At 36.0% G+C, this 12,500-nt stretch overlaps 1 protein-coding gene across 3 annotated transcripts in view; it reads right to left on the bottom strand.

Annotated features, from left to right (window-relative positions):
• The window catches only part of Tmtc4 (Transmembrane O-mannosyltransferase targeting cadherins 4), a 23,702-nt gene that overhangs the window by 10,307 nt on the left and 895 nt on the right, over positions 1-12,500 (bottom strand). For all 3 annotated transcript variants that reach the window (XM_070140327.1, XM_027356370.2, XM_027356371.2), the window contains exons 2-8: positions 6,335-6,493; positions 5,609-5,840; positions 4,871-5,051; positions 3,804-3,913; positions 3,048-3,135; positions 2,593-2,710; positions 1,092-1,246 (exon numbers count right to left, since the gene is read on the bottom strand). In XM_070140327.1, the coding sequence (XP_069996428.1) occupies positions 1,092-1,246; positions 2,593-2,710; positions 3,048-3,135; positions 3,804-3,913; positions 4,871-5,051; positions 5,609-5,840; positions 6,335-6,479 (1,029 nt within the window). In that variant the 5' untranslated portion in view covers positions 6,480-6,493. The remainder of the gene's footprint in view (positions 1-1,091; positions 1,247-2,592; positions 2,711-3,047; positions 3,136-3,803; positions 3,914-4,870; positions 5,052-5,608; positions 5,841-6,334; positions 6,494-12,500) is intronic.

Genomic DNA, 12,500 nt, shown 5'->3' with positions numbered 1-12,500 from the left:
GATCATCCGTATAGATGAAGCTACCACACCAACAAGTAGCAAATGAGATATGTATATTGATACTGACACTGTGTGAGTTCACTGCTTACAATTGCTATATTACCAGATTGTGAACAAGATTATATGCTTAATGAAACTGAACAATAGAACTGACATAATGCACAGATGTGATATTCAGTGAACATGAAGCTTTTAGTACTCTAATTACTAGATAACATTAAAGAATATTTTCAGCTTCACATATTTCCAAATACTGACATTAATGTATGATTATGTACACAGACTGTGCATGTATAACTTTACCTTAATTTTTTTGCTTGTTAAAATTTTTAACAAACATACACTAATAATTTAGATACAAAAACTGGACTAAATTCAAATTTAAATCTATAAAGAAGGGAAACTGTAACTATTCTAAAAAAAAAAAATCTTTAAATTACAAAAAGCCCAGTCTGAATTAGAGAGACAAAGTGACAATCTTTGAACATGTATGTAGGAGAAAATGTATTTACAAATGTATCTGTCTTCTTTTGCAGACAACTTCCCATTTCTCTCTTTACTAATCTATTCATTAATTTAATTATCTAGATTTGTATCTATCTATCCATCTAACTCTTAAACTAGCAATCGACCCCTTCGTATCTGTATCTGCTTCTCTATATATCCTTACATATATCTATATCTACACAAATATCAATCTCTTTATCCATATACAAAACACTATTTATATCTGCACATCAATCTCTTTTCAATCAATCCACACACACAATCACAAAAAACACGATAAAAAAAGCTAAATCAATCACATTTATCAACTGATGCTCAACTCCACATCAATCAATCAGTCTACACATCAATCTTTTTATTTGCATATCACTTTACTCATCTCCTTATTCATCTACTGATTAATCATTCCATCTATTTATCCATCTACACATCAATCTAAGCATCTACCAATCAATTTATATATCAGTCCATCCACCAATCAATTCACCTCCGTATCTATATTTATCTATCCAACTACACATCAATCCCACCAACGACACATCAATTTATCCACCTATCAATCTATCAATACAGCTGACACTCACCCTGAAGACGACACTATCCAGGAAGGAGGCAGGGTTATCCACCTTCATGAACCTTGGTACCGTTGACCCCATGACAACCCAGCGGGCTGCCAGCAATGCTATGCCAGTCACCGCCAATAGTATATGTCTCCACATCAGCCCTCGCAGGATCCCAGCTGAAAGGGAGACATGATGACAATGATTTCAACAATTATACATACATTTTTTAAACCCTCCAATCTGGATGATGTTACGGTCTCATCATGGAAAAATCTGGGTTGAGGGCCAGGTTACATAAACATGCCATCATTGGACATAACTGCCACAGGCCAGGTGATGTCATGATGGTGATGGAAAAGACACACCATGAGTGAATAAACCTCTTGGAGTGTGATTAGACTCATTTGGCACTTAGAAGAGGACTTTTGCATTATTCCCTTAGATAAACGAATGTAAAATGAAAAGTGCGTAAGCCATGACTGGAAGAGAATCAGCTCCAGGTAGGACACCATTTGCATGCTGCACATCGTATTCTTTGCTGCTGTGACCTACAGTGCAGGTTGTATTACAGAAAAATTGAAAATTATAAAAAAATAAAATATATGGCACAAATAACCAAATGCTTTACTTGCACTGAGTTATTTGCTACATAGAAAGATAATATAAGCAATTACTCTATGGATAAAGCAGATCAAAAGACAAATATGGACATTAGAAAATGGCCAAAAAAATTAAAAGGACACCCAAAATAGCTAAGGGGAGGCAAAGAGTCTTGTCACCGCTCATGGGTTTTCAAACGTGCCTAGCCTACACACCACATGTCCAGGATATTGGCCACTTACGTAAGCCACTGCCCATTTTTTCGGCACCTGCATTCACATGAGCCCTCTCAGACAGTGTGGTTCACCCAGACTCATTACAATCTCGATGAACAATTTCACTAATGCTCTTATCAGATGAGAATTTAAAAAACGATCGAAAATGAAGCAGATTTCTCCATGACACAGAAACTGATGACTTTCAAAGATAGGAAACTTAAAGAAAATATATGTAGCAGTTCAAGAAAATATATTTTTGAGGCAATGAATTGTAAAAACGGGCATGATGCAAAGCAAACTACCTCCAAACCTCACCCTTGTCACAGTCGAACACTATGTATAACATTTTGTCAACTAAATCATTTACTAGATTTCACTGAGCAACACACTGCACCTCCCAACAAATGAAAGTAGAGGCAGAAAAATTTATCTTTATATCTAAATATTTCCTAATCAATGCTCACATTATCTATAAAGTATGAGAGGCACTTAGAATGTACGATACATATTCATTAATGATACATTTTCACTACCATAGCTAGCAGTATGTCCACAAAAAGAAAGAAAACTGCATATTCAATAATCATAATAATAATAATGACAATGATAATGCTGATGGTGGTGTTGATAACTATGAAATCAGAACTTATCACAACTGCAATAACACCTGGAAAACACAATCATAAAAATTTTTACAACCTTACCTGGCAGATTTCTCCAAAAAGCCAAAGCTCGCTGATTATGTCCAACAATAACTGATATAATAGTGCGACCAATGATGCCACCATGAGCCAATAGGACATCATAGGCACTGCAGACACCCTGTAAAGAATATCAAGCTTTTTATCATTCTGTGGTATTGGATAATAATCAGGATAATTACTGTAGTACCACAATATTCATTATTTTTTATAAGTGACTTTATTCAAAATCTACTGTAGTCAAATACACAAATACAAATAAATTGTACTTATATCACAGGATTTGATGATATATGTCATGGTATTCAAAATGAATGTATTTTCTCAATTTATTTCTCTAAGATTCTTCTCTCTTCCTATTCCAAAGACATTCATATGTCTTATTCCTAATACTTAAAAGGCAATGAAACAAAAAAGCAAATACATTATGCCATTAAGATCAAACAAATTCTGCTTACCAAAGCTGTTATACCAACTTCCTTGCAAAGCATTGCTGTTGCAGTTGATCCTGCTGTCATCAGGAGATACAAAATAGTGTGCCGAGATCTGGAGGAAATTTTGAAGAATGGGTTACAAACTTTCCCTGTGATCTTAGGCTAATAGCCCTAAATAATCCAATCTCTCACTGTAATCCTAGACAACACAGTATGAAAGGATCTACCAATGCTTTGAAGATGGTGTGATAAAAACAGAACTCCCAACAACCTTAAGTCACACTATTCCAAGGCTTGGCAAAATGTCAAGGAAAAGGAGTTAGAAATTATCCTAGAATACTATTCAGTTACAAACTCTCTCTACAACCCTAAATGATATTGAGTACTAGGATTTGGCTTTGACTTTCTATCTATAATACTAGAAAACACAATATTACACAATATAATAAAGCATTGAAGAATGGGAATCACGAGCTTCATTAACCCATGTGATGTGTCTAGATCTAAACTTTGCAACACGAAGCTGAGAAAGGTTCCCCTCCATAATCCTTAAACATTTATCCAGTGTTTATACATCCTTCACTTCCCTTTGATTACCAGTTTGAAGATATAAAGTCCCTTCACACCCTTAGAAGACAATTATTACCCACCCACCATTTACAAAATGAAGTTCAAAATATGACAAGACCAGTGAAACATAGATCTCATGCCTTACTCATATCTCTATTTATATTCTCAATCCCTTAAAGGTCAAAGAGGGAAAAAAACAATGCAACGCACCTGTATGACATGGTTCCTGACATCTCCTTCACTGCCCGGACATAGCTTAGAAGAGAGACAAAGACAAAGAGAGCGCATAGGAGGTCAGCGCGACCCACGATGCCAGAAACCTGTGGGATACAATACTGGAGGTTACTGTGTGGATGATTTGTTTTGATAATGCATTCTGAAGGACATAATAATATGCAGAGGGAGAGGAGAGGGAAAGGAAGAGAGGAAGAAGGAAAGGGGGAAAAAGAGAAAGAGGAGAAGAGGAAGAGAGGAAGACGAAAAGAAGAAAAGTGTGAAAGGGAAGAGTAAGGGGAGAAGGAGAAGGAGAAGGAGAGGGAGAGGGAGAGGGAGAGGGAGAGGGAGAGGGAGAGGGAGAGGGAGAGGGAGAGGGAGAGGGAGAGGGAGAGGAGAGTGAGAGGGAGAGGGAGAGGGCGGGGGAGGAAGAGGGAGAGGGAGAGGGAGAGGGAGAGGGAGAGGAAGAGGAAGAGGAAGAGGAAGAGGAAGAGGAAGAGGAAGAGGAAGAGGAAGAGGAAGAGGAAGAGGAAGAGGGAGAGGGAGAGGGAGAGGGAGAGGGAGAGGGAGAGGGAGATGGAGAGGGAGATGGAGAAGGAGAGGAAGAGGGAGAGAGAGAGGGAGAGGGAGAGGGAGAGGGGGTGGGAGGGGTTGAGGGAGAGGGAGAGGGAGAGGGGGAGGGAGATGGAGAGGGGGAGGGGGAAGGAGAGGGAGAGGGAGAGGGAGAGGGAGAGGGAGAGGGAGAGGGAGAGGGAGGGGGAGACAGAGACAGAAAGGGGGAGGGGGAGAGAGAGAGAGGGAGAAGGAGAGGGAGAGTAAATGGAAGAGGGAGAGGAAAAGGAAAAGGAAGGAGAGGAAAAGGAAGAGGAAGAGGAAAAAGAAGAAGAAGAAAAAGAAGAGGAAGAGGAAGAGGAAGAGGAAGAGGAAAAGGAAGAGGAAGAGGAAGAGGAAGAAGAAGTGGAAGCAGAAGAGGAAGAGGAAGAGGAAGAGGAAGAGGAAGAGGAAGAGGAAGAGGAAGAGGAAGAGGGAGAGGGAGAGGAAGAAAGGGGAAGAGCTTTCCTTACCGCCTCAGTGTGAATGGGGTGAGTGGCGAAGAGTATGGCCGACAAGATGGCAGCCCGTGGAGCACCGTTACCAAACACGACATAAAAGACCCTAAGGCTCATTATGCTGACAAGGCAATGTACAACAACATTGACTGCATGGTAACTGAAGGGGTCCAGCGCTCCCCATGAGTAGTTTAATCTGTGGGAAAAAGTACAAGAAAATTTAGTATTTGGGTTCTTTTGTGTGGGAAGGCTGTCAGATCTATCTTTTTATCTATATTTTTTTCAAGATTTAGTAATATAGAATAATGGAAGATATACCAGAAAGCATTATTCTCAGTATAAATTTTAATACATGATACACTTCAGCAAGCACACTCGGAGCAACAACATGCTAAATGAGTAATATTCAGCCATCTTTCATCATGTCTCATCATATTATTCAATTATGGTTCGCTTCATAATTTACTTAAGGAAAGGAAAGTCCGAGACCTATACAAGTTGCAACTGGTGACTAAAATTACCTAAAAAAGTCTGTATAAACTGCAGCCTAAATTATCTGAAGAAGAGTCCTATCAAAAGCCAATAGAGTTTGAGACTTGAATTACCTAAAGGAAATACATACAAAGGAAATACAAACCATACATGTTGCGACTTTAATTACCAATGGGTGAGAACAGTCAGAAGTCAGTAGAATTTAAAAGAAAAATTACCTGAAGGAAAGATCAGTTAGAATTTTTTTTTTTTTTTAATTACCTGAAGGAGAGAACAGTCAGAGGCCTGTATGATTTGTGACTGGATGGATGTGTTAACCGGGTGCCCCAGAAGTCATTGTGGAACAGGTTGGCGAGAGGAGTGTCCCCTCTGAGATCGCTGTTGTTCACAATTGCCTCCGAGTCATCAAATACGAAGTCGCCCGAGAGAGAGTTGACGAAACAGACACATGCACAGATGCCTACCAGGAGGGCTGCAGCAGGGTATGGCAATTCTGAAAAGGTGGCAGAGCTTCTTAGTCCATTTGTTCAGCATAACAAAAGATACACATACACATTTAGTAAAATCTTATATGATATATAATTGTATACTCAGATGCATCCATGTATGTGTACACATTCATACATATTGCAGATTCAAACATATATACATACACACATATATACATATATACATACACATATATACATATATACATACACACACATATACATATATACATACGCACATATATACATATACATACACACATATATACATATATACATACACACATATATACATATATACATACACACATATATACATATATACATACACACATATATACATATATACATACACACATATATACATATATACATACACACATATATACATATATACATACACACATATATACATATACAAATACATGATTCATACATATATACATGCATACACACACGCACGCACACAAATGCACATGCACATGCATGCACAAATTACCTGGCGCAGGAACATCCTCGTCCCAAGAGCTTGGCGACGTCACCTGCAGTGATTTCATCATTCCGGCTCCCTTGTCTGTTCCATTCTTCTCTCGCACTTTGTGGTGATCCCCATCCCAGGCACGGCACATTCCACCGCACACCATCTTGCGTTACCCGGCTGTAAGAGGGGAAAAAAATAATGAGTTTGAATCTGAAGGTAGTGTAAACCCGGGAAAAATGTTTGAATATCTGTATATACTCATTTCCCTTCCTTTCTCTTTTACCTGAATACTTATAATTAAATTCCATCACACACAATAATCTACATATCACATATTCATCTCCAAAATTATGGGTATTCTTTCAAAGAGAAAATCCACAATGCTAACTGAAGTTATTTCATTATACTTTTATTGATATGTGATATATGATGCCCAGGGTATATTCTATGAACAAAGAAAATCATATGAAATAGATGTAGTGTTATCAAATAACTTGAAGAATACTATAATGCATTATATTTCCAACACAGCACTGCTTTTGCAATACTTATAAACCAAAATGCATTTCACTATCATATATTTGAAAGAAAATTAAATAGGTATATGTTATAACGCTCAAGATGACACTATACATGAAACCTGTTGAGGGATGAGATGTATGTATATATTGTCACACATTGTCATATGGGACTGTATCCATCTTGTTCTTAAAAATCAAAAGAAAATGATAAATAAACTGTGAATATAAGAATAACCTGAAAGTTATATAAAAAAGCTAACCTCAAGTATTAATCCCAATATCCTATTAAATAAAAATATATATATAATAAGGTCCCAAAAATATCTATATTACTGAGAAATGTTTCACTTTGCTTTTAATTCCACAAATTATATAGACAAAATCCTACCTCCATACAGAATGTGGTTAAATCCCACAAAAAAGTGTGTTAAAATTTCAGAAACAGTGTCTAGGTATGAAGCCTTTATCTAACAAAATAAGTCATATTAATTCACAATAGTCTATAAATATATAAAAACTGCACTTGACTAAACTGCATAGATTTGATATATATTCCCCTAACTAATTTTCATATCTATAACCCCTCTATTAAAATAATCAAATTGTAAAACAACTTTACAAAAAGTCACTAAAATCATTTCAAAACTACTACAAACCAGGCACTAAAATTATCTAAAAATACCATTGTAAAATTAAAAAATAACTTATTACAAGTAAATCTTCCTCATATGAATAAACCGCAAAATGTAAATTCAAAATCAACTTGCACTTGGAGAAAGGAGCTATGGAAACGTGTTATGGTAAGGTCTGATACTGTACTGTGCAGCAATCATACAAGGGGAATCAAAACAATGACAATAAAAAGGTCGCAGTTAATTGAGCTCGAATGAGTGACGGCATAATAAGAGGCATAAATGTATCAAGTTCCCCGAAGGATTTATATCAATTGAATCAAATAAAGAGGGATTATCTACTTAAGGAATCGTGAGCTTAACACACTCAATCTCAAAACATGCCGACACTTTTTCATAACAATGAAATCTAAAAATAGAGAAATACACCCAAACAACTGTGTACATACAGTGTTATAAGGTCTCTAATTACCCAATTAAAAAAACCTTTATTATCATATTAACTCATATCCATCCTTAAGACGTCTATCTACCTTCTATCTAAGACGTTTCTTAAAGCTAATACCAGTCAGGATACCATGAAATGATTCTTTAATACCAAATAACCTTATCAACAGACAAAATGCATTTCCAAGAGGCTTAAATAGTTCCCCCTTACGAAGTCTAGTTTACGCTCTATCCTCGGCTGACAGTTATTGGGTGACATCATCTCAATAATTTAATTGCAAGATGATCCGTTTCAACAAGGTTGTGTCAAGTGTCATTCCTCGTAACTTAGTGCGTCAGTGGAATGTAAGGTTAAAAGGATGATGACAGTGACAGCAATGATGGTATAATGGTATGATGATGATGATGATGATGATGATGATGATAATGATAATGATAATGATAATGATGATGATGATGATGATGATGATGATGATGATGATGATGATGATGATGATGATGATGATGATGATGATGATGATGATGATGATGATGATGAAGTGGAGGAGGAGGAGGATCGATGATGATAACTGATGATTGATGATCACTGATGACTGATGACTGATGATGATGATGATGATGATGATGATGATGATGATGATGATGATGATGATGATGATGATGATGATGATGATGATGATGATGATGATGATGATAATGATAATGATAATGATGATGATAATGATAATGATAATGATAATGATAATGATAATGATAATGATAATGATAATGATAATGATAATGATAATGATAATGATGATAATGATAATGATGATAATGATGATAATGATGATAATGATGATGATGATGATGATGATGATGATGATGATGATGATGATGATGATGATGATGATGATGATGATGATGATGATGATGTTGATGATGATGATGTTGATGATGATGACTGATGATGACTGATGATGATTGATGATGATTGATGATTGATGATTGATGACTGATGACTGATGACTGATGACTTTTGACTGATGATTTATGATGAGTTATGATGATTCTTGATTCTAAATGTTTCATGATGAGTCTTGACAATGAAGATGACAATGACGACAATCATGATGATTCTTGACAATGAAGATGACAATGACGACAATCATGATGGAGATGACAATGATCATGCTAGCAATATCAATAACGACCAAAATCAATACTTTACAGATATCTAATTATCTAGTAATGATAAAGATTATACCTAGTACCATTCACACCATTCATTTGCAAGTCAAAAAAATTAATAATAATAATAATAATGATAAAAAAATAACTCTATAGACATATCCCCAGGCTACAATAACCAGAATATCTTCCCTTTTGAAACAATTTAACTGCAAATAGAGTTACTCCTTCCTTTATCAACTCACATAGCTTTTACTAATTTTAATCAAACTCAAGATGTGTCTCACAATATTGTCAAAATCCTTTATCATATTTGCAAACATCATAATCAAAAATGGGCTATAAATCTCGCACAAAAAAACATCAGCCTAATTTTGTGAGGCGTCCTTCTAATACAAAGTATTTTTCATAAACGAGCAAGTCCTCTTCCCTAGAACAGTGATTAAGAGGCCGTTGCCCACAATATTTCACTTACAAGGCCCTTTTCTATAGTTTGTCATATCACGTCACAATTTTCAGAAATTATTGTGCAAAGTTATTGTTCCCGCTTCAAATTCTGTTATATAATCATTCAGAAACTGTCACTTAATTACATCACTTTGAATACTTATATAAAATATAAACATACAATTTTTTGTTTTATTTAGTAGTGAAAGGAACTGTCTTTGTAACACATACTGTAAAATTGCACTACAATGCACAAAATTCTAAGATTTCTTATTACTAACTTTCTTGTATCTACTGAAATAATAATAGAGAACATGGATACTGATATATTTGCTACCAATGATCACTTATGATTTCCTCATTTCAGAGTCTCACTTCAAATTTTTACTTATATTCAGAGTGATGTATCATTCACTCTAGCATAAAACCATACAAAATTTAGGGAAATTACCTATTATTCAAATGAAATTACATTCAGTAAAATATTTAGAGGATAAAAATTAATGGTCAATTACTGAAATTCTGTGCCTGCCCTATGGGTTACCAAGCAAAAGAAATTATGATTAAAAAAAAATAATAAAAATTAGCAAACACTGCTAACACAAGACCTTGCTATCTATGTATTATTGTGTGTGACATGTCCTGCATGCCGAATATGCTTTTAACGACAGGGGAAATACTGTTATTCATATACTTGGATAACATGTGACATATATAAAAGCTTGACAACACTTTTTGATCATTTTCTAAAAATATCATGGAAATGACTGAATGACAGTTAAACAAGTAAATGACTACTTCCAGTATCTTGAGTCATGTATTTGATATACATCTGATCGTTAATCATTTACTAACTTATTTTGATGTCAATTCATAGAACAGTAATAAGCTTTGGATATTTTTGCAATGGGTGTGGGGCTCTAACTTCACAGCCATACTCTCTAACAAAAGTTATCTGACGAGGAGTCAGGCTATTGTCATAGAAATATCAGACGATGTGTGTTCATTAAACTGTTATAAAGTTTCTGATGTTTTTCTAATCATCATTATTATTAATGTCATTTCTCTTGTAACTCAGATTGCAATTTTTTATTTTCATAGTTAATGTTATCATAATTCTCAATATCATTACCATTATCATCATTACAAATATCATTATCATCATTATTTATATCATTATTATCATTATCAATATCATTACCATTTTTATTATTTTCAATATCATGAAAATTCCATTTCCATTATTATCATCATAAATACTATATTATATATTTTCATTACAATTATCATTCCAATTACTATCACGTGTTAAGTCTCGACCATCCTCTCATTGGATTGTATACATCCCCTGCTTCTCGGGAACAGCAGATTTTCAATGTTTTTCTATTCATTGTTGTTGACATACACTTAATTACGCTTACAGTACTTATATCTACACTGAACACAAATAATTGTCATTCCCCTATAATTCAGCACAACAACCAATAATGCAGCATTTATAATGTATAATCATTAGTGTGCGTATTGATTCTATGCAAATACTGCAGTACAACACTTTAAAAAAGGAATTTCAGCTTCCTAATTGCCAATTCGAGCGCTGAATGTAAATTTTCTATTGCGATTCTAAAGAACTCCTTATTCAGAGATTAATAGCAAAAATACAGACAGCATCAAGTATATATTTCTTTGACTACATTCTAATGTTGGTAAAACTTTTATACACTTTTTCTATTTCAGGCAAGTGTAAATCACTTTCACTACTTATATATTACTTTCATTCAACATTTTTTTTTATAACCAGAGCTTGCAGGCTTTTTTTTCTATTTCTCTATTTCTATGGTTTAATTCTTATTTAGGCTAGGCTAGGCTAGGCTAGGCTAGGCTAGGCTAGGCTAGGCTAGGCTAGGCTAGGCTAGGCTAGGCTAGGCTAGGCTAGGCTAGGCTAGGCTAGGCTAGGCTAGGCTAGGCTAGGCTAGGCTAGGCTAGGCTAGGCTAGGCTAGGCTAGGCTAGGCTAGGCTAGGCTAGGCTAGGCTAGGCTAGGCTAGGCTAGGCTAGGCTAGGCTAGGCTAGGCTAGGCTAGGCTAGGCTAGGCTAGGCTAGGCTAGGCTAGGCTAGGCTAGGCTAGGCTAGGCTAGGCTAGGCTAGGCTAGGCTAGGCTAGGCTAGGCTAGGCTAGGCTAGGCTAGGCTAGGCTAGGCTAGGCTAGGCTAGGCTAGGCTAGGCTAGATTGGGTTAGACTTGGCTTGGCTATGCTAGGCTAGGCTAGGCTAGGCTAGGCTAGGCTAGGCTAGGCTAGATTGGGTTAGACTTGGCTTGGCTATGCTAGGCTTGGCTTGGCTTGGCTATGCTATGCTAGGCTTGGCTTGGCTTGGCTAGACTGGGTTAGGCTTGGTTTGCCTTGGCTAGCCTTGACTTGGTTAGGCTAGGCTAGGCTAGGCTTGGCTTGGCTTGGCTAGACTGGGCTAGGCTTGGCTTGGCTTGACTGGACTAGGCTTGGCTTGGCTAGGCTAGGCCTGGCTACGAGAGGATAGGTTAGGCTATGTTATGTTATGTTATGTTATGTTATGTTATGTTATGTTATGTTATGTTATGTTATGTTATGTTATGTTATGTTATGTTATGTTATGTTATGTTATGTTATGTTATGTTATGTTATGTTATGTTATGTTACAATACTTGGCTAAGTTTAGTTTGGTGTGCATTGGCTGTGCTAACGTAATGGCGGATCAAAGTTCCAGAGATTGTATTGTCTCACATAAGGCACGACAACTTCCCGAGACTTCACAGATTACTTAACAATTCATTATTACTGATGTTGCATTTGGTAACCCTAAGAACTCTCTATCTATCCGCCACTAGAGAAATCACTCTATTGTCTATAATACTTGTCATTTTATACAGCAATTATTGACAACCTTATTTCCACTAATCTCTTTTTCTCTTTTTACTTTTCTTCTAATTTGCTAT

The sequence above is a fragment of the Penaeus vannamei genome, chromosome 3 (assembly GCF_042767895.1).
Source record: "Penaeus vannamei isolate JL-2024 chromosome 3, ASM4276789v1, whole genome shotgun sequence".
Taxonomy (NCBI): domain Eukaryota; kingdom Metazoa; phylum Arthropoda; class Malacostraca; order Decapoda; family Penaeidae; genus Penaeus; species Penaeus vannamei.
Note: the sequence above shows the minus strand (reverse complement) of the source record. Positions and strands in the feature narration are given on the sequence as shown.